Source organism: Lagopus muta, chromosome 19 (genome assembly GCF_023343835.1).
Source record: "Lagopus muta isolate bLagMut1 chromosome 19, bLagMut1 primary, whole genome shotgun sequence".
In the NCBI taxonomy this organism is placed as follows: domain Eukaryota; kingdom Metazoa; phylum Chordata; class Aves; order Galliformes; family Phasianidae; genus Lagopus; species Lagopus muta.
Window position 1 is genome coordinate 2,369,641 of NC_064451.1, and position 21,693 is coordinate 2,391,333.

General features: G+C 45.7%; 1 protein-coding gene across 14 annotated transcripts in view; it reads left to right on the plus strand.

Annotated features, from left to right (window-relative positions):
- Window positions 1-21,693, plus strand: part of CACNA1B (calcium voltage-gated channel subunit alpha1 B) — a 264,962-nt gene that overhangs the window by 166,486 nt on the left and 76,783 nt on the right. For 10 of the 14 annotated variants that reach the window (XM_048966416.1, XM_048966419.1, XM_048966421.1 and 7 more), the window contains 4 exons: window positions 3,972-4,089; window positions 8,917-8,984; window positions 13,711-13,817; window positions 20,197-20,259. In XM_048966416.1, coding sequence (XP_048822373.1) covers window positions 3,972-4,089; window positions 8,917-8,984; window positions 13,711-13,817; window positions 20,197-20,259 — 356 coding nt within the window. The remainder of the gene's footprint in view (window positions 1-3,971; window positions 4,090-8,916; window positions 8,985-13,710; window positions 13,818-20,196; window positions 20,260-21,693) is intronic. The other 4 variants (XM_048966420.1, XM_048966422.1, XM_048966424.1 and 1 more) reach the window with 1 other exon arrangement.

Below are 21,693 nucleotides of genomic sequence, written 5' to 3' on the forward strand. Positions count from 1 at the left end.
GGTGAATTCCTTCCTTCTTAGGTGTTTTGGCCACACTGACCGATCAATGCATCATTAAAGATCAGTGCTGCCGAATTAAGGGAGTATTGGGAGAGTAAGGGAGTATTAAGGAGAGTATTTTTTGTTAGGTAAAGAAATATCTTGATAAAGTAGATGTTTTTATGCTCAAAGATGTTGTATCCATGCTCTCCTCTTCTCAAGGCCCCTGCCCACAGCTGCACACTGCAGTGGTAGCATTTCATGTGGTCCACTGCATAAACCGTTTGGCCAAAAATCACAGCCCGTGAGGGTTGACCTGCCCCACTTCTTCCTGCAGTGGCTGTAATTTAATGAGGAGAACTGCCTGAGCTAGCTCCAGGCAGTTAGGAAGTAATGTAGCATTTTGCACTGTAATAGCTCAAGATAAGATAATGCTGGATAAGAATTACAGTCGATGGGGGAGCACATAAAGAGGCATCAGCCTTGGGCAAGTTTGTGTGATGGCAGGGGAAAGTAGCAGCTCTGGGAGATGCAATGTGCAGGTTTAAGAGGCTCATTTTGCAGCTGTTCTCTGCATGTCATTTTTAAACATTTATTTCAGGTACTGAAGGAGAGAGGTGGAGATGCACAATCCTGCTCAGTGTGCAGGTAGCAGGTCCGTGGAGGGCCTCCTTCTTTGCTAGGTGTAGCTCAAGTTAAGACTTGACCCTTATCCAAGCTTCCCTAGAGCTCAGCAAGACTTGGATTATGTTATTTCACATCCTAAAAATAAGGAGAGAAGACAGAGAGAAAAAAAAAAAAAGAAGGGTTGAGTGGATGACAAGTTTTGGATTAAGGGAGAAAAAGCTTAAAGAAAATGCGTCCCATGACCTCTGTGTAAGCAGCTTCATATGGGCATTGCTGTTCTCCAGATGTAGAACAGGTTCTGCAGTACTTACCTGGCAGGATATTGCAAATCATGGTAGATTAATATTTGCATAGTGTTTTAGTGCTCATCAAAGGAAGGGCTTACAGAAATGGAAAGGTATTGCCACAGAGTTGGAACGGAGCCCCCGTCAGGCTCCGGATATGAGCATCTGGAGATTTCATTGCTATTTTGGTTTGGGACTACAGTTATCTCTTGAAAATACTTTGCTGAAATATTTCCTTTCTGTTCCCAAAATGAATGTCCCTGTAGCGTAGTGGATGTTCGATGAAGGAAAACAGTGCTGATTTTATGGCATCTGTATAGAGCATCAGAGCTGTGAATTAAGAGCAGCAAAACCACTGGCACCGAATTAACTCCCTGACAATTAACCTCACAGAGGCATTTCAATAACCTCTTGCTCCCAGCCAATCCCACTCCTCTCTTGAGTGGCAGATATGATGTCAGCATTTCTTCAGCAGAGGTTTTGGATCCTCCTTGACCAGCCAGAAGGTTCGTTTGGATGCTGCTCCAATCAGCAGAGTGGCATTATCCAGTGAACGTATGCAATGCAGAGAACAAATACGATAGAGCCAGATACGCCCTGCCCATCCCTCACCCCTTTGCAGAGACTATAAGATGGAGGTGGATGACCTTCCTCAGAGCCAGCCCTTTAGAGCTCAGATTGAACATGGAGTTACAGAACCACTGAGGTTGGAAGGTCGGTCACAGCCTCTGTCACGGGATCCCAGTTTGTGTTGTGTCTCTCTGGCTGAGCTCAGCACTGGATTCTACTGAGTCCCACTGCCCTTCAGTTCCCACAGAAAAGTATCACACGTTTTTACTCTCCTTCCAGCTCTCAAGAACAGTCTTTGTGAGCTGAATGCCAATCAGTGTATATACAAATATATATATATATATATATATTCATATATATAGGCGTGACAAATAGCAACATGCCTCTATTGCAGCAGTCATTGAGCTGCAAGTGTTTACAACACCCATAAACACAGAGACTCTACAAAGAAGAAATACCTCTATTAACCATATGTATTCTGCTCCTGGAGGGCTGCTGCTTAAATAACTGCACGTGCTGTGAAGGAGTGGAGCCCCAGGGGCTGCTGGAGGTGAGGAGCTGAAACAGCAGGGTGCAGCCAGACCTCAGCATCCATAAAAACAGACTTTATAGACTAGAAAGGCCTTTATTAACTCCACGTGCTCTGCTCCTTGAGGGCTGCTACCTAATTGCTTGAGTAATTCCTGCAGCTGGGGAGCAATGGTGCAAATGGGGGAAGGGCAGCAGGTCAAAGAGTGCATCTCACCAGAGCCTCTGAGAGCATCCCCAGCTCTGCACGCAGCCTGCTGAATTTAGACCACTTATCTCTCTGCAGCAGTTTCATGAAACTTCTTTCCTTCATTATCTCGTTTCCTTTTCAAAACATTCTGGCTGGATTTTTGAAGCCCAAGTCCTGCTGGGTTTCTGTGCATCCTGCAGTCTGTGGTATCTGGAAGCCCTGGTCTCATGCAGGTCACACAAATGCTCTCACCAACCTCCTTCCCATGAGTGTCTGTATGAACAGCAATCGCTGTGTGTTCATTTCCAGACAGAAGGAGCAGTTGTGAATTCATGGGAATGATGTGAACACAAGTTTGTGAACGCTGCTCAGTGTAATTGAATGCCAGAGTTTGAAGCCCAGTGGTGTGGTTCACATTCCCTGCTGCAAGCCCAGGGCAACTCTAGTGGTACAGATTGCTTGCAATGAATTATCTGCGACCAAATACTGCATTTGGGAAACAAGTTTGTATGTGCACTGCACAGCCTTATGTCTCTTCTTGCCTTAATGCTGTCATCAGCACCAGCCCTGCAGCAAGACATTTTCTCTCTTTCAGCAGATAGTCTGCAATTTGTAATTATTTGGAGCATACTGTATGCACATGGGATTGATTGCTTCTTCACACTGTGCTTCAGGGTTTTTTTCTGTTTCTGGTTGTTTTTTTGTTGTTGTTGTTATTGTTTTTTTTTTTGCTTTTTCTTGTACTAAACACATAGGCAGCTTCCTCCTTAGGTATCTGAGCTCTTAATTGCAGTGGGCATTTCTCAATGTAATGAATGTAACTATCGGTAGGATTGGCCATGGTGGGCAGGTGAAAATCTAATCTGCTGCTCTGTGTTGGTGAGGAATGGCAGGTGGTTCAGGATAGTGCAAAGTTAGCATCTAGAGTGACAAGGCTTATTTAAGGCTTAGGTTCTTCCACTTATTAAAATGAGTTTTGTATTATTCATGTTTGCTAATCAGCCTTGGGTCAGCATGCCATCCTGCAGCCAGCGCAGCTCTTCAGGGCTCTGTTCATACAAGGATGCAGGAGGAGCAGAGACTCCTTCAAACTGCCCCTTGCTATCCTCACTCACATTTGGATATTGCTTCTGCTTAAGTTTTCTGGAGGCTTATGGTTGCCTGGTTGACTGAGGATCCTTTGGCCTTAGGAAAAAGAGCCATTGTGGTGCAAACCTTGCAGTGGTTGTGCTAGAGCGTTTTCCATTTGGAGAAACGATCAGCTGCAGCAAGGCTGTTTGCAGCCCTGAGGGTCTGGGGAATAGTGGGCTTTCAGTAGGGGGAAGGAGTTTGTTTAGCTGTGTTTCTCCTGTTATGGGCTGACCCAGTGCTTATAGACTGTGTGTTGGGTCATGACTGAGCAAACTCTGAGTTGAAATGAGAGGAGATGAAGCACTCGGGGCACTGGGCTTGGATGTCAGAGTTTTCTTTGGAATGAGCTGCATGAGCTGCATGTGGAATTGTTAAAACCTGACATCTCTGCGTGACTTAAAAATGGAGATGGGTTGGAAGACGTGTTGGGATGTGACTTCTACATGGGAGCCCATGCCAGAGGTGGAAAGCATATGCATAACCAAGAGGCAGCAGAAGAGAAAGCTGTGTGTGAGCTGTGACCATCCAGGGCTGCAAGGCTGGTGTCCACTCCACAGCCTGAGACCGGTCCAGATTGTGTCCAATCGCCCAGCTCCCCCAGTTTGTACCTTCTTTGTCTTCCCTGTGTGTCATTTTCTTCTCTCTTGCATTTCTCTGTGCAGATCCTGACTGGGGAGGACTGGAACGCAGTGATGTACCATGGCATAGAGTCACAGGGCGGTGTCCACTCGGGGATGTTCTCCTCCATTTACTTCATCGTCCTGACGTTGTTTGGTAACTGTATCCTTGCATACTACCTTGTCTTAGTGCCTACTGTAGGGTGCCAGAAATATCTAACATGGTTTAATTCCTACCCACCCCAACCTTGCACTTTTTAAAACCAGATTTTTGCTGTGGCTTTGCTCCTTGCAGCACCTGAGCTAAGAGTAGTAGGCAAGCTGTCCTTGTTGGTGTCACACTTCTGGTGGCTATGTGAGCATGGTCTTTGTTCGTTTTAATTTTCATGGATTTAGATTAAGCACGTCCTATTTTGAGTTCATTTATGTTGTAGGAAAAATATTTGAACTCAAGTCAAAGCAGGACATCTGTACTTTGATTATCTTTGTGGATAGTTTACACTAAACCAAGCAGAGAAAGAGTTGAAATGGCTTTAGCACGTAAATTGGGCATCAGTCTCTTGGTGCCATGACAGCTTCACCAGCTGTGCTACTTCAAATGCTTGAAAATATCTTCACACAATACTTAAATCATGAGTCTAACCCTTGTATTTTGGGCTCTGGGTGTATTTGGTCCTGTTCCAAGTTAAGAAATACATCCATGAAGATGCTTTGTTTCGCTTTGTCATGAAAGCCTGCTCAGGGCAATGGGAACCTGGGAGCCTCCAGAAGTGCCCCAAGGTGTGCTGGAAGTAGCTGTCATACAGAGCAAAGACTTGGAGCAGGAGGCTGTGTTTTATGTGCAACCAAGCAAAGTGATCCTCAGGCCTAATGGCTGGAGGGATGGGAGAGCCTGCAGAGCGCAGAATTAGTGATAGCACTCTCTCTTTTGTGATGAAGATGCTGCTGGGCTGATGTTGCATAGCATTGCTCATGTTGGCTGACTACATGTTCGTTGGTACCAGCTGTTCACTGGCTGCAGTGATAAGCTGTGCAGTGTCAATCAGCATCCTTTAGAAACAGAAACTTGAAAATGGTTGCATATATGAGGCAGTGTGCCTGGCTTGTTTGTTCTGTAAATAGGGATAATAAGGCTGAGTGTTTCTGTTCTGCTTGAGCAGCAGATGACTAGATGAGGGGAAAGCAGTGGATGTCGTGTACCTTGGCTTCAGCAAGGCTTTTGATGTCGTCTCCCATAACTTCCTTGTAGGTAAGTTTAGGAAGTGTGAGATAGATGAGCAGACAGTGGGGTGGATTGAGGCTGTGCTGCCATTCAGCAGATCTGGACAGGATGGAGAGTTGGGTGATGAGGTTCAGCAAGGCCAAGTGTGGAGTCCTGCACCTGGGCAGGAATAATGGCACACATCTGTACAGGTTGGAGGCTGCCCTGCTGGACAGGAGCTCTGCAGAGAGGGAAGTGTGAGTCCTGGTGGCCAGCAGGGTGACCACGAGCCAGCAGTGGGACATGGGACATCAGAGCCCATGGACTGTGAAGCAGGCTCAGCCCTTTGCATTGCATGAAATCTCTCCACTGGCATGAGGAGCTGTGGCAGGGAACAGCAGAGCAGGCGGCGTGCAAGCTGTGCATGTCCCAGAGGGCTGTCTGTGGGGTTTGTCCCATTAATGTGCACTGCCAGAGCAATAGCAGCCAGGACATGTGAGCTGGTTCAGCAGCTACACTCAGGCACCCGCCTAAGCGTGCTCCTTCCAGAAACATGCTGCGTCTGAAAAGTGGGTCAATGGAGAGCTGGGATTGCTCTCAGTCCTCAGGGCTTGGCATTTGGAAATGAGATTAAGTCGTAATCAGGCTTGACAGCAAGGCTGAGGGGAAGAGAGAGAGACTTTTAACCTCAGAGCAGCTGAGATACAGCAGTGTTGAAGAGCAGGGTATTAATTCCTTTCTTGCCCCTTCACTTGAAAGGGAGGTCTTCTCCCTTGTACTTCAGTTTCAGTAACAGACAGCAGGGGTTGTTCACATGGATGCAATGAAGACCTGCTCCCCCCTTGCAACTGCCATGGATTCAGCCTTTGCCTTTCCTTGCCATGGCCAAGACTTTGCCTGAGAGGATCGGTTGCTTTCATGAATTGGAAGAGCTCTCCTGCACCACACATGACTCTACTGGTGTTTAGACACAGTGAGAGGGGTCAGTGGAGGATAAGGGGTTAAATCCTTGTGTGTTTACCGTGGGAGTTGCAGCATTAAGCCCACAGATGCTCACGCTGGTATTTCAAGCAGGTTTTCAGGAAGGTCAGAGCTATCCCTGCTTCTCCGTAGTTATGGTTTGGATGCTGAGAGCAAGCAGCAGGCAGTCATTTATCTTGGGGTGAAAGCTGAACTGTATGACTTACCAGGGACTTAACGTTATTCTTAGCTGTCAAAACATAAGCAGGAAGGTCTGAAAATAAAGTTCAGTTTGCCAGAAAATAGCAGAACTAAATTTTTGCTGGAAGTAAAACAGCCATTAATGTCAGTGATGCTGCAGAGTGGGGCGAAGCACAGATGTGAGCCGTGGGTTCACCTTCCTACTGAGAGTGGGAGGGTGCCCAGCACAGAGCAATCCTGCACTGCTGGTTAGTTTAGTTATGGATTGGCTTAATGTCAAATGTCTTTTCTTCTATAACTGGGGACTTAAACATTGCGGTCACTCTCCTTTTTACACAGATCTCCTCCAGAAAGCTGTAAGAATACATTATTTTATGCAGTTTAGAGAATGGGCGTTGGTGATTTTGGGTCAGCTTGCGAAACCTGCTCCTTTTAAACTTGAAGATCTCCTTTGCTCTTCAAACTGATGTGGGCTCTGTAATCGCTCCATTTCAGGAAGAAGCAAGATTGCTTTCCCTTGCTTTTGCTGTAGCTCAGTTGCTTCTTTGAATCTATTTATATGGATGGTAGGACTTGATGACCTTAGAGGTCTTTTCCAACCTTAATTGTTCTGTGAATCTGTATTTTCAAAGCACGTTGCAAGGAAAAGATCTATAAACATTTGTTTTCTAAGACAGAATTCTCTTGCATTTTCAACTGCAAAGACCTCTGTGTCTGAAACGGTTCAATGGAAGCAGTGTGACTGGAGTGACAGCAGGACTTGGCTCATTTTCTTGGAAATTACACCGTGCTTTTCTTCATTGTTATGTGGTAAATTGATAAATTGGTGCATCTGTTGAGGGAAAAAGGAGAAAAAAGCCCAAAAATTATGAAGAAAAACCTAAAATGAAAAGCAGCTAATGCTTGGGGCCAGGCCTTCTGCACTTTGCTGCAGCATGTAGAGCTGTGCTCAGTGTCTGGTCAGGCTGTACAGCCTGGAGATGGAGGTTGGTTGGTGTCTGGGAGTTCCCAAGCTCTGCAAAAGGGTTGGAAGGACTTTTTTGGGGGGAAGAAACACTCAATTCCACCGGAACGTGTCTGCTTGATTAATCAAAACATCCCCAAGCTTAAAAAACCACCCAATAATGCTGTTTCCAGGGGCCGATTATGTTACACGAGGCATTTTCAGCATGTGTGTGTAGGAGGCAGAGGTAGGAAGACAACTTTGTTATGAGACATTCCTTCCCCCCAGCCAGGGGCTTGGAGGCGTTTCCAACATCGAAGCACCAAGGGTGGCCCCTCAGCCATTCGCCAGGTAAAAGGAAATGGAGACACAGATATCTTTGCAAATGAAAAGTTGATTTTGCTCTCTCTCCAGCGTGGGAGGGAGATGATCATTCTGGTTATCATCTTTCCCTTCTTGTTCTTCATTTGCTGGGCTCAGTGGGAGCGAGGAGCTCCTGCCCCATACCCCTCGCAGTGGATGTGCATCACATTTCACAGCTCTTGCTGTCCCCATGGAATCATCCATGCATGGTAAAACCCTCTATCCCGTGCTGCTTGTGGTGGTGAAATCCTGATGGATGCCTGGAGAAAACCCAGGAGTCCTTGTCCCATTCCCTGCAGGATGCAGACACATCCTGAAGGAGTACACTCTGCTCCTACTTCCACTGCCCCAAGCAGAGGATTGGGTTTTGATCAGTGTTTTGGCTCTGGAGGCATTTGTCTCAATGGGGATGAGAGGCCTGAAAGGTTCTCAAGTCTGATGAGGGCTCCTGATAAAGGAAAGCCAAGAAGCCTTGAGCTTTTGAATCTGGGCAAGTTTTGCTCTCTGGCTGCCCTGTGGAGTCTCCTGAAGCTGTGCCAATGTGAAGTGGTGGTGCTCAGCATGCAGCACTCACAGACAGGGTGCTGCTGAAGCCAGGCTCATCTATGGCTCTGGCGAGGCCAACAGAGTATGAATGCAACAGCAGTGCAATGCTTTGTGAATCTCCAGAGGGTGAATACATTAGATCAACGTAAAAGGCATGTATGCTCATATTTAGGGCAGTAGTCATAGATTTACGCAGCCATGGGGTCCTGTCACCAGGCAGCGTATGGGAGCAAATGTTTTTTTGCTTCTTGGGCATTGGTTAAGACTTGGATTTGTTTTGCTTGCTCTCATGTTGTATGCAAAGATATCTGATTTACAATTTCTTTGTGGCTGCTTTGCAACTGCTGTGCAGTTGTCACATCCCCTCTGCTGTGATAAGCCATGAGAGTTCCTTCCAATGGCACGTGGCACAGCACTGATCTCAGCTCAGCCTTTTCGTGTTGCCCAATGTCCTTGTATGCTAACATGGCCTTTATAATGGCCAATTTCCAGGAGCTACCAGTTGTTCTGTTAAGCAGGAAGGATAAATGATGGTGAAATCCTGTGTGTGTGGGTGTGTGTATCCCCTCAGGACGTGTGCTGGTGAAGTCAGGTGGGTGCCCAGCACATGCTACTCCTGGTGAGTTAGAAATAAAGATGACAGAGCAGTGGTGCAAGGGATCCACCAGTAATATAGCCATGAGTGGAAGTGGAGAAAGAAGGCTGTAGTGTAGGAGAAGAGCAATTGCTTTCTCTATTTGCTATGTGAAGATTTTTCCTTAGCTGCTCCCCAACAGATACACTCCTGAATGTCTTCTTGGCCATCGCCGTTGACAACCTGGCCAATGCCCAAGAGCTGACCAAGGTAAGTACGTGACTTCTGGTTCTTCAAACTTGGGCCACAGCTGCTGGACCAAAAGCAGAGACTTCCATTCATGCTGTCCCTCTGTGTGCCAATTTACACTGCTGATAAGAACCCAGAGGTCCGCTCTCATTCCGTTCTGTTTGGTTCTCGAGGCTTGTTTCTGCAAACTGTTCCATTTCTTCATGCCAGGGCAGGCAGCAGACATTGCTCGTGTTGCTGCTGTGTGGAGGTGAACACACTTCTGTAGCTTTTGCTTTTTTTCAAGAGCAGAGGCGAAAGAATTAATGGGTTTTGGCTGACTTGTGTGTCTGAGGCTTCGGCGTGGGGAGTCACAGGTGGTGTGTGGCTGCCTTCGCTGTCTCATGCTGGTGCTTCGTGTGTTGTGGAGTTTGAATCAAAGAATTAATATTCTCCAATCAACTCTGGAAAACAACTTGAAGAGGTCACAGTGAGTTTAAAGCCAAAATGTTGGAACCTTCCCACCTCCTACCAGGTGCAGAGCAATCCAAAGCACAGCAGAGGCAGAAAGCCGGGTCCTGGCACAAGCTGGAAGAGTCACTGCTGGAGCTCTGCTGTGTGCTTAGATTTATATTGAGCATTCCCTATGGAAACAGCCTCTGTACAGCACAGAAAGGATTCCAATCACTGCAGTTTGCATTCGGGTCATTGCACACTTTTTGTTCCTGGCTGTGCTGTACTCAGTGATGTTCAGCAGCACTGGGCTTGGTTTGCACACCTTTGCTCTCACAAGGTGGAGGTGGATGTGTGCACAGCCCACTGCTCAAAGCCAATGATTGCTGGTGCACAAGCCCTGTATTTACCTTAGCAGCTATATTTTACAAACTTCTGCTTGTATAGTTGGGTAATGAAGCTCATCCCATTTCTTTCTGAATCCTTATAGCACTTTCTCCTGAACATTTCAGCAGCTGACTGGAAGGGTTAGAAACCCGACTTTGTTTATGTTTATAAAGTTTAATTAAATATTGATGCATTCAGCGGCATTGCAAAATCATAAAACTTCTTAAGAAACTTCTTTTTTTGCTTTAATTTTACTTATTATAAAAAAAAAAAAGGAGAAAAAATATCTCTGGGAGTTTCAAAAGCAGAGGGAAAAGATTAAAGCAATTCAATTGTATGGCAAACCTGGAGAATGAGAGATTTATTGCTAAGTAAATATGATCATGCAAAACCAAAAATGGCCTGGAGTTATAATTAAGTTACTCAGGAGTCAGTTGATCTCAGGAGATGTTCTTGACATTTATGCTGTAAAACTAATCAAGATCAGTGCTGCATATACTGTGGGAGAACCATAAGCAGTTTGTACCTGCCTCTATTTTGGGAAGACAGAAAGCTTCCCAGACATCAGGACTGAAGCATTTTAACCAGCGTTCTCAGTTCTGGATGTGAATTTGGATTTCCTTTACTGTTGCCCTAGTTGGGCCCTGTGACCCATACCAGGGGGCAGCAGAGCTGCAGCTGTATTTAATTTGATCATCCAATGGTTGTTACAGAACTCAGCCTGGAGAAGAGAAGGCTGCAGGGCGACCTTATTGCAGCCTTCCAGTACCTAAAGGGAGCCTACAAACAGGAGGGGAATCAACTCTTGGAAAGGTTGATAACAGCAGGACGAGGGGAAATGGTTTGAAGTTGAGGAAGGAAAGATTGAGGTTGGATGTGAGGGGGAAGACAGAGAGAGTGGTGAGGTGCTGGAACAGCTGCCCAGAGAGGCTGTGATGCCCCGTCCATCCCTGGAGGTGTTCAAGGCCAGGTTGGATGGGGCCCTGGGCAGCCTGGCCTAGTGTTAGATATGGAGATTGGTGGCCCTGCATGCACAAGGAGGGATGGAGCTTCATGATCCTTGAGGTCCCTTCCAACCCGGGCCATTTTATGATTCTATGAACAAATCTGTTATCCAGCCTTTGCTTCTCCATCCCTGGGTCTTTCTCCTTTCTGTGTTGGCTCTGACTTTACAATGTCAGCATTGTTTCTACACTTCTCAGAACTATCTCCAATCCCTCTAGGCTGCTCTCTGCTTTTTTTTTTTTTTTCCTTATGTGTTGACAGGTTTTTCTTCTCATTTGCTAATTCAGTGTACACTCTGAAATTGTCCCCCACATTTGCTTCCAATTTGCTCTTTGGTGTCACAACATGACACAACAGCCCTGCCTGCAGCTTGAGGGTTGGAGCCAGATGATCTTTGAGGTCTCTTCCAACCCAGGCCATTCTAGGATTCTCTGCCATTCTTCATCTTGGCATGGGAAGCTGCCATGGGTGGGTGAGCTGGGAAGCCCTCTGCCTTCCTAAAAAACACCTGAAAGCTTCAGGTACGTCGTCTGATCTCTGCTCCATACAATCTTGGAGAAGGCTGGATAAAAACATACAGTAGGAAGGATGTGTGAATTTTACATAAAATTAGTTCAGAATTCCCCAGATATTATAGGTTGAAGACAAGAGAGTAGCAGCCACGGAGGCTTCTCATCCAACCCAATGGAGAGGTCTTTAATTGGGTGTTAACTGTGCGCATAATTATTATTAGCACTGAAGCCAGGCTTTACCATGTGGTAAACTGTGGTTTTGATGAAGATGTTGAACTCAGCTCCTGCTTACACTTCTTTGGTCCCTATAGGCAGTGCCTTTATCATGAGGTGATGATGGGGCTCCCAGAGGTGGCTCTCATGTCACAGTTCAGAGCTCACCTCAGTCGTGCACCGTCAGCCTTGTGTGCTTCAAACAGAGCAGGATGATCCCGTGCCCCCATGAGACACTGCAGCACACATAGCAGGCAGGGAATTAATTAACATTCGTAAAGTGATCACAGATCTCTGTGTAGAAGGAGCTACAGAAATGTTATTAAGCAGTCATCTGATAAAGAATGTGCTTGCTCTGAGTTAGGGATGGCTGCCCTTACGACAGTGAGTATTTCGCTGTGCTATGGATGCACTGGGGAGCATAGAATAGAAGCTAGAAATTTTATAAAGACAGTGAAATCTGCACCTGGTGCTTTAGGTGGAGAAAAATAAAGAGCTCCCCAAGAGAAGAAACAGCTTCAATATACCTGCTGAAAGAAAAACCTTGGAAGACTCCTCTTTGAGGAATTTATTTCTCAAAATATTCATATTCTGCAGATAGCACTGATCTACAGGCTGCTTCTAAGCCATCAGTACATATTCTGGAAGTCAGCCATTGAGAAATATGGACTGCTGACTTGGTGTCAACAAACAGCAAGGCTTCTGTTGGTGGCCTGTCTCATTCTTTATTCATCACAGTAAGAGTTTTTGTTGTAGACCTGTTAATGCTTGGAAAAGAGGCAGCCTGAAAGGTTTGAAATTGTAATGGAACCAGATTTTTTAATTAATTACCTATCATTTCTTTTTCCTCCTAAAGGAGAAAAGGCCTTCAGGATGGGTCCCTGAGCACTGCAGGGAGGTTGGACTAAAGGACCTTTAAGCACCCCTTCCAACTCAAATGATTCCATGATAAACCTACATGCCTTCCTATTTCAAAGCTGGATGTCTTACTGCTGTTTTTCATTGCTTTAAGCATAACTATTTCACAGTTTACCTCTGAAGGGCAGATGCAGGTGTGGGGTCCTTGACAAAGGAGCTGCTGACTGCTGTCATCTTGACGTGTGGTTCTTCCCTGACGGTGGTGTGGATGTTGCCATAGCGTCTGTACTTTGGCCTCATTTTGTTATCACAGAATCAGAGAATGGGTTGGAAGGGACCTCAAGAATCATGAAGCTCCAACCCCCTGCCACATGCAGGGCCACCAACCTCCACATTTAATACCAGTCCAGGCTGCCCAGGGCCCAGTCAACCTGGCCTTGAATACCTCCAGGGATGGGGCATCATTTCCTATCTAAGTTAACTAGCTGGAAAGTTCAAAGGAAGTTCAAGCCATGTGACTACTGGAGTTGAATGGGATGCTGCTTGTTTTGCTTTTTGTTCTCATTCCAGTGCTAAAGATCCTGCAGTTTGATTTTAAGCAGTGTTCTGTTGTAATCACAGCAGGTGGGAGGAAATAAATCACAGTTGTTCTCTGTGGGAATTTGCAGTCCAAAAAATAACCCTCATAGGTGATCTGAGGAACACGTAGAACTCGCAAACATGACCAGCTTTCTGAGCTGTGCTTGACTCTCCCTTTAATCTGCTTCAGTCTACTCTGTCTTCTCCTTTCTGTTTTTACCCACTCCATCCTCAGCGATACACCTGAAATCAGTGGTAGTATTTGGGATAAAACTGGTGTGAGCAGGGCCAGTCAAACCCTTTGTTGTCTGCTGGGCCTATTGCTTCAGATAGTTCATGTTGGCTTTGGGAGTGTCCCATTTTGTTAGGATGTAGGCTTCTGAATGCTTTTGCACATGTAAGTGCGTGATGAATGAGGCTGCCTTTACCCCAGAGGTGTCACAGTTCTGCTCAGGTCTCTCCCTGTTGTGCCAAAGCACTGAGTGATAAGAAGAGACCCAAAAGAGGTAAGAGCTTCGCAAGGGAGATGTATTCTCAGTAAAGATGCACTGAGCACTTGACCAAACCTTGTGTTTCCCATCTCTTTGCTGAGAGAGAAACCCTACCTTGCAAGAGGTTTTGAGATTCTGCCTTTTTTTTTAATGAATTTCTACTTTTCTCATGGCAAAGCAGTACCGGTCACATTGCACCCATGCCTTGGGGAACTCTAGGTGTTGTCGTTGCACCATGCAGGCTCTGATCTGTCTGATTTTCTGCACCAGGATGAGGAGGAGATGGAGGAAGCCACCAATCAGAAGCTCGCCCTGCAGAAGGCCAAGGAGGTAGCAGAAGTCAGCCCCATGTCTGCAGCCAACATGTCCATAGCCGCGTAAGCGCTGTTTTATTATTTGAGGCTTCTGTCTCGTGGTTTCTGCTTCTCAGTGCTGTCACACGTCTGTTCGACTGGAGCATCCTGTAGCACTCTGTGAATGCTTTACGCCATCTCTGTTACTGATAGGGCTTTAGGTTGACTGAACTGATCACTTAACCGTGGGCTGCAGTACTTCTTTCAGTTTGTTACTGTTTTTCCTTGTGACGTCTCATCTTTTGCCTCGTTATAACTGTAATTTACAAGCTTTTTTTTTTTTTTTAAGCTGCCCTAAGATAGGTTTCACCAGGTGAAGTGTTAGCATCTATTTCACTTTGGGTTTGTAATTCTGGGAGATATGTGTACGTAATGGTGTTAAAACTATTGTATGATAAGCATAAAGCTGTCCCAGGGGACCCTTTTTTAAGGGGGAGCTTAATCCACTTCATCATAGTCAATGAGCCAAATGGAGCCAGTTTGTTATACGTGAAAGAAAAGAATGTTGTTCATTTGACTGTCTTCTCCTTCCCATTTTATTTTGCAATTTCTGCTTTAATCATCTATTTATGCCATCTCTGTTTGTTGGTTTTAAATATAATCCTCTTCTTACAATGATTTCCTGTCCAGTCTAGACAAGAAGTCACACAAGGACATTTGCTATTATTTTGTAGCACAAGATAATGATGCTAACTTTCTTCTATTTTTAATCAACAGTACAGTGCGTGTGAAGACTTTTTAGAACCCAGAAAAAGCACTTTAATGGAGCTAAGATTTCTCAGCACATTGTTAGTCACTTAAAATAACCTTGTTCCTTGACTTTTTCACCAGGTTTTCACCTGGTTTTCTACAGCATAGGGGCAGTTTTGTGACCAAAACTGAAAGTGAGTACAAAATCATGGATTTCTGGTTCTTTTTGCTTGAAATTGTATCTGCCTAGATCCTGCCATGTGTAAAAGCAGGCTTACAAGTGAACACGTGGATGTGCAGTCTGTTCCTTTCACATCTACAAACCACAGCAGCAATGTGTGCTGTATTGAAGGCCATCCACTACCAAATGTCCTGTGGCTTCTATTTATCTCCCCGTGGTGCCACTGAGGTGCTTAGAGGGCACTTGCAAAGCATGCTGAGCTTTAGTTTGAGAAAAAAAAAACACTCAGAAAGTCAATAGGTTGATGACCAAATGGATAGTAACCCACAGGAGGCAAGGGGGAAGCTAGGAGTACTGTGAGAGAGAAATAGAAGTACAGATGGGTTGCTGGCTGATGATCCAAAAAGTGTTTAATGACTGCATGCCAAAGCAATATTTAATGTAGAAATTAATCCATAGTGAGAACACCAGAGACACGTAGCAGCTACAGCTTTAGGGTTTGCAGCACTGATGCCTTAGCTACTGTTATCCTGCCCAGTAGGGCTGGTGGCAGGGACTCGTGGTTGACAGCTGGACATACCCTGGTACTTCTTATGGTCCTGAAGGCAGAGCAGATGCTGTGTTGATGGCAAGACTTGTTAAATCAAACTCTGTTGTTATTCAAGCCTGGACATGCTGATGGAATCCCACCATAGCTTTGGTGTGAGGAACCATGAATGGCTCAACGCCACGGAGAATGGAAAGGTGCTGGGCATGCTTGGAAACAGGATTCTTGGCACATGGGAACATCAGTGCCAAAAACAAAGCCCTGTAGGAATTGGGTAACCTGTCCTGGTTTCAGTAGATTTTTTTCATGGTTTGTGGTGTGATGCTGTGCTTTGGTTTAGGAGAAAGACTTGCTGGTGAGCAAGTCAGGGAAAAGCTGGGACTGAGACACCAAGGTCCAGCTGCAAACCCAGTTCTGGATCTGCATTACCAGTTTACCCTTAGAACTACTGCTTTTGTTTTTTCTAATTCAGTTTTATTTTCAAAATGTAGGAAAATGATTTTCTACAGCAATGAGCATCTGTGTCATGAGTCAGTACTCTGAGAACATCATCGTTTTCTCTGCCTTCACCAACAAAACCAGGTCTGTCAGGTGTTGAAACACAGAGGACACCATGACTTGCATTTCTTCAATGATATTCACATCCTGGTGTGCTTGTCCACCTCCTGCAGAGGTGCTAAAGCCGTCCTGGGGCTCAGGCTGGTGAAAGTCCCCTTGCTCATCCTGCTGTTTCACCAGTGAAGTGCTGTGCTTGCTGTTTTGCTGCTTTCCTTTGTCAGTCCCACATCAAGGACTGTGAGAGCACACCTTCCTCTAAGCCTCCTTCAAGGCCATTGCATACTCTGTAGTGTACCTGCTTCTCCACCTCTAGCATTTTTGCTATGCAAATACAGAGCACAGTTGTGGTTTGCGTGCTCATGTCCCTGCAGTTCATCTGCAGAGGTTGTTCTGCTCTCTGCTATTTAAGCCTCTCGGCAGCTCAGCTCTGGGAAATGTTTACTGCATCATTTGCAAAATACGATTTCCTGGACTTACGAACCAGTTTGCTAATTTACTTTGTCAACCTGCTCTGTGACCTTCACAGCCCCACGTGATCCACAAATTGTTTTATTGCTTGATATGCGGTGCAGCACTGCTGTATAAAGGGGTCTGTTTTGATAAAACAGTCATTATTACAGCAGCATCCAGATATCATCTGTCTTGCAAACTGGCTCGAGGTGCTTTATTACAATATTCAGCCTGCACTTAGTTTGTACCTCATAACTCAGTGCTCTCCCAGGATGTCTCTGTCTTCTGCTCCACCAAAGGACTTACACGAATGAGTTCTTCTGACCACAATTTCTTTCTTCACCTGGTGAACTCTATCCCGCTTGGGCCTTTCTGTTTTGTGTTTTTTCAAGATTTAAAAGCTAGGATGGTGCATTGTTTCTGTCATTGTTGCAGTTTGCTTTAGAACGGAGTATTTGTTTAACATGAGCAATTGTGCTTTAATTTTAGCCCATTGTTTCATTCTTATTTTTGTGACTTTTGTTTTCTGTTTAGCATTTTCCTTGCTTTGTTGTTTCTGGAGGTGAGTTTCTGGGTTTGTCAGTTTGCTCAGCATTGTCTTTAAGACCCTCTGTTCTGTACAACGTTGAAACCACTCAGCCTCTGGAACTGAGCAGCTGTATGGATCGATGGGTCTTTGAGCAAGCCATTGGTGCAGCTTCCTTGGTGGTGAGAATGGAGGAGGAGGGAGAACGGGGCAGTGAATGTGCAGAGCGCCTCAAGGTGTCAATTGAAGGAGCGCTGCCAGGCTGATTTCCACAGGCAGCACAAAGACTCCACTGCAGGTGGTTTTACATTCTGTAAATGAACTTGTTTCTTTGCCAACCCAAAGCCTGAATGCCCTGCCTGTTCTATTCCGGCCAGAGCTGCACCAATGTCCCGTACAAAAGGGGCTGCACCGAGCACACAGGACATGGGCATGGGCCAGCAGGCCAGTGGGAGAATTCATGAGCCCAAATCCCAGCACGAGTTTTGCCCACAGCTGCTCCAGGGACCCTGTATTGCTGGCTAAAACTGCCTCCACATTTATTTCTATGCATTTTCCATTGGCCTGCCTTGGGAAGAGTCTTAAGATAGCATTCACAACAGAAAGCAAATGCTAAATTTGAAGGAACCTACTATGTAGTCACGTCTGAGTCACGCTAAGAGAAACTTACGCCTCTTTTTTTTCACTTAGTATTTCTTAATTCTATGCAATATTGTGTCATCGTGGTAGCCAGACCAAAGGAAATGATCCAAGCATTAGCTATGGGGTGTGAGTTCTCTATGGAAGAAGAATTTCTCAGACATGATGGATGACACTTTGTAGGAGGTGGTAGTGACTGTTATGGCACCAGGGCTGAACACTGTCTGTAGGTTTGACCACTAGAATTTTCCAAAACTTGACACCAACAACATCAACAGAACCCCAAAGACCTGTCCTGGTCCTGCCTGGTTTCTACTGGTTCCTCACACGTTTGACCCAAGCAGCTGATGTGTTAATTGCGTGCCTACAGGTAAATACTGCCTGGTAACAGGAGTGAGCTGATTGCTCATTAACAAACCGTGAGAGCAAACAGAGGTGGCACTTCACAGTGACTTCTCAGAGGTGTCTGTCCCTTTTGTACAGGTCTGGGGACAAAGGGAGGGGGGAGCTGCTTTATTTCTCTAGGACATTTTTCCATCTCAGAGGCTCCATGTTTTCCTTTTGTCTTGGGAATACCGTGGTCTGTTTCAAAATCCCTGTTGGGCTGCTGGTACCCAACAGAACCCAGCAAGATGTATGCCTGAACACTCACCACAGTTCCTGTGTTTGACAGTGTGTAGACTAGCAGAGGTGTTCTTTCTCTCTTGCTGGTGTGTGACTCCTTCCCTTTCTTTTCTCCTGATGTGTGTGGATGTGTGAGGTACTGTGATTCCTCCTGGTAGCTTTCCTTTTTGCCCTTGCTGTTGATGTAACGATGACCCTAACGGCTACACAGAAAGACACTCTCATGCTCTGTGTCCCTCTCAATGGTAAGTGGAGCTCAAGTACTTCATCATTTCGACTTGGAAAAGGAGGCTGTCTTTATTTTCGCTTTCCACTCTGCCATTCTAGTGGAAATTTAGTTGGTCACGGTTTCAAAAAGTCCAGGAGTAAACCTGGAATGCTGCAGGACTTGCATAACGCTGTCTGGCCAGGCTACAAGGATATTTGGCAGGATCACAGCATGGCCTCCACCCTGCACTGCACCAAACGAGGCAGGGATACATGCAAAGATAAAAGCGAGCCTTCTGCCGTGTGACATTGAGAGCTGCTTTCAGCAATTCCAAGCAACAGTTCCACAGGTGTTGCACAGCGTCGGTGCCGACTCCCAGGTAAATGAAAGCAACCCATTATGTTCTCCTCTCTCACAGCTTTCCCACCTGTTCTGCTCAGTATTTCCTTTCCTGTGCTTAAGGCATTTGTGCAGGCAGGGGCTGTGGAAACGTGGAATGTAGAGAACTCTGAAGTTTGGGCAGAACACTTTACCAGATTGTTTGCTCCAAGTGAAATGTTCACAAACGCCTTTCATAATGCCTTTACGCTGCAGTTTTCTTGGCCTCTGGGTGGTTGAGTTATACACTCCACCTGGGCCAACGCTTCTGTTCAAGGCATTCTGGTAATTTTAAGGAAATGTGTATTTAAAATACTACTCCTGTGGTATCCAAAGAACATTAGATTTTTAATTGGACCTGCTGGCTTTCGTTACGAAATTGGTTGTTTGAAGATTGAAGGAAAAAATGCTGCAACCGAAAAGACAAATTCAGGAGGTGAAGGGATTTTATCTTTCCTTCATCTGAGAGATCTTCACATCTTCAGATGATGTGAATTTATAAAAGTTATTGTTTGGAACTGTGAAAAATTAGCACCTCAAGCCAAGAACTGTCAAGATATTTAGGAACCTGGTTTTGAGTAGGTCCCCTACCAAAGAAAGAATTAACGCAATGTAATTCAGCTGCTTCTGCATTCAGAAACCACACAGAATCATAAAATGGCTCAAGTTGGGAGAGATCTCTAAGATCCTCTTATTCCAACCCCTGCTGTGGGCTGGCTGCCCCCCACCAGATCAGGCTGCCCAGAGCCCCATCCGTAGCCTTGGGTACCTCCTTGTAACGGCATCTACACAAGTACACACTGAATGGAGGAGAATCTACAAAACTAGGTGTGAATTGAAACAAAATTTGGATAGCCATGTCCTGTGCCTATGGGTTTTAGACATGGCAAGCCATATTCAGACGGCCTGAGCTCAGACACATGCCTGCATCTGGCTGAGGAGAGAGGTAGGTGCCTCTGCAGAGAGCATCTTATGCAAGATGAAACTGGTGAAGCCTAGCGCCAGCTGCTGCGGCTCGGATGGATTTGGGTTTGGATTTGGATTTGGGTTCTCCAAGCACAGCCCAGGCTCCTCCTCCTAGCTGGGGCTCCTCTCTGCTCCCAGGCATTTCCACCTCTCATACCAGGGTGCCAGAGTGGGAATGAGCAGCTTTGCACCCTGCTCCCACTTGAACTAATGATTACAGCACAGCTGTAACAGCAATCACCACCTGTTTCTGCAAAGGCCTCTGAGGTCCTAAAGATGACTTCTGCAGAGGACTTTGAGTGTGTGAGTATAACATATGGAGGCATAAATTCCTAATATCATTGTGTGTCTTTTGGTTCACCTTTTAATTTTTGTTTCCCTTTTGGTTCCATTTTGGTTGTTTCCTTGTGAACAAGAAGGTGGTGTGTCTCTGGCTTCCACACTTTCTGAAGCTTGCCTGGTCTCCTACCAAGATGCACGCCGCAGTCTGCATTCGATAGGACACAGCCTGTATGAGTCTTTTCCCAATGTCTCTTATGGTTTCTCTTCTCTTCTTCGTTTTTTTTTTGTTTTGTTTTCTTTTTTTTTTCTTCTCACTTTTTGTTTTCTTTGTTTGTTTTGTTTTTGCATGTGCAGTTTTGTAAAGCAAACTCGAGGTACTGTATCTCGCAGCTCGTCAGTCTCCAGCGTAAATTCACCGTGAGTTGCTCTCTGTTACAATATTCAGTTAATGGATTTATGATACCTACATTTATAAACCTCCCTCTTCCTCCTCCCCCCCACTCTCCTGATGCCTTCATTCCCCACCTTGTTTTCTCCAAAAATCATTCCCATCGTTGTGGAAAGCCTCCAGACCAATATATGGTGGAAGGACTGGAAAGTGTGCGACATTGCCATATAATGCTTGTGATTTGATCGTGAGCAACTCTGTAGTGTTTCGTATATTGACTGTGAGTTCTCCTCCTCCCTTCCTTTGTCCTCCCATCCCCCTAATTATTTCCCTCTGTTGCTTCCTTAATTATCTTCCCTGTTCTCTCCCCTGCCCTCATTTGATGGTTCATCTTATTCTCACTCGTACTTTGTTCTCTGTTTATTCTGTACTGGGCTGACGGCTTTGATGTTCCACCAGTGTTTGCACTTAGGGTTCAATAGGAGAACAGGTGTCCACCATGAGTGCTCTCTTCAAATGAAAGAAAGCTGGAGGAGAGCCTGAAGGAAACTTCAGGAATTGGGGCCCAAGTGAGGCCAAACTCCTTTAGAAATTCATACTCCTGAGAGCGTGGTTTTACCTGTGCTCTCTGACCTTCCTGAGATATTGCAAAAACGAGGCACTCATTGAACTCCTATGCATCCGTGTCAGAGCAAACACAGTGGTAGACCTTCCATTCACTCCACGCACTTCCTAACAACCAAATCTTGCTGGCTTTGCTGTGAATCACGGGTGTGCTTTGACACCAGTGCAGGTTTGTAGAGTATTACCATCGTTCCCTGCTGACTAATACGACAAAACTTGTCACCAGCTTGTCACCGACCCATCTTAGTGCCTTTGCTTTGAGTTGCACTGTTACCATTTGACGTTATCTTTCTTCTTTAATGCTTTTGGAGAGACAAGTAAGTGCAATTCACTTGTGGGTTTGTCCTTACGTGCACCATAGCAGGGTTCAGCACGGCAAAGATGCAGGGAAGCAAAGGTTTTCCACCAGCTTCTCAACATCTGTTTTGTTCCCAGTCTCCTTGGGCCTTCTAGGGGTCCGTGTCCACTGGTGGATCTCAGGCTCATTTCTTGCAATGCATTGCCTGGCTGCTGGGATTCCAGGCAAGCACAGCGTTATGGGGGGAAGGTCTGCTGCCTTTTGGGTCTCTTATCCTGCCTTGCACTTGGTAAGAAGGAAGGCAAGAGTGGAAATGGAGAGCTTGGTTGAGGTAGTGATGCAGGAGAGGTGCTGCCCGGTTGTCTTCCTTCTCGTTGCTTGGGTGCACTCCAGCTGAAGTTGAACCAAACCAATCCAAGGCCATGGTTGCAAATTAGGAATGAAGTCTGAAAGAATGGAGTTTTGTTCCTTTTGCAAACTTCCAGAGCTGTCACTTAAATTGTTCAAACAAACTGCAGGCGCTGGAATCCCCTTGGAAGGA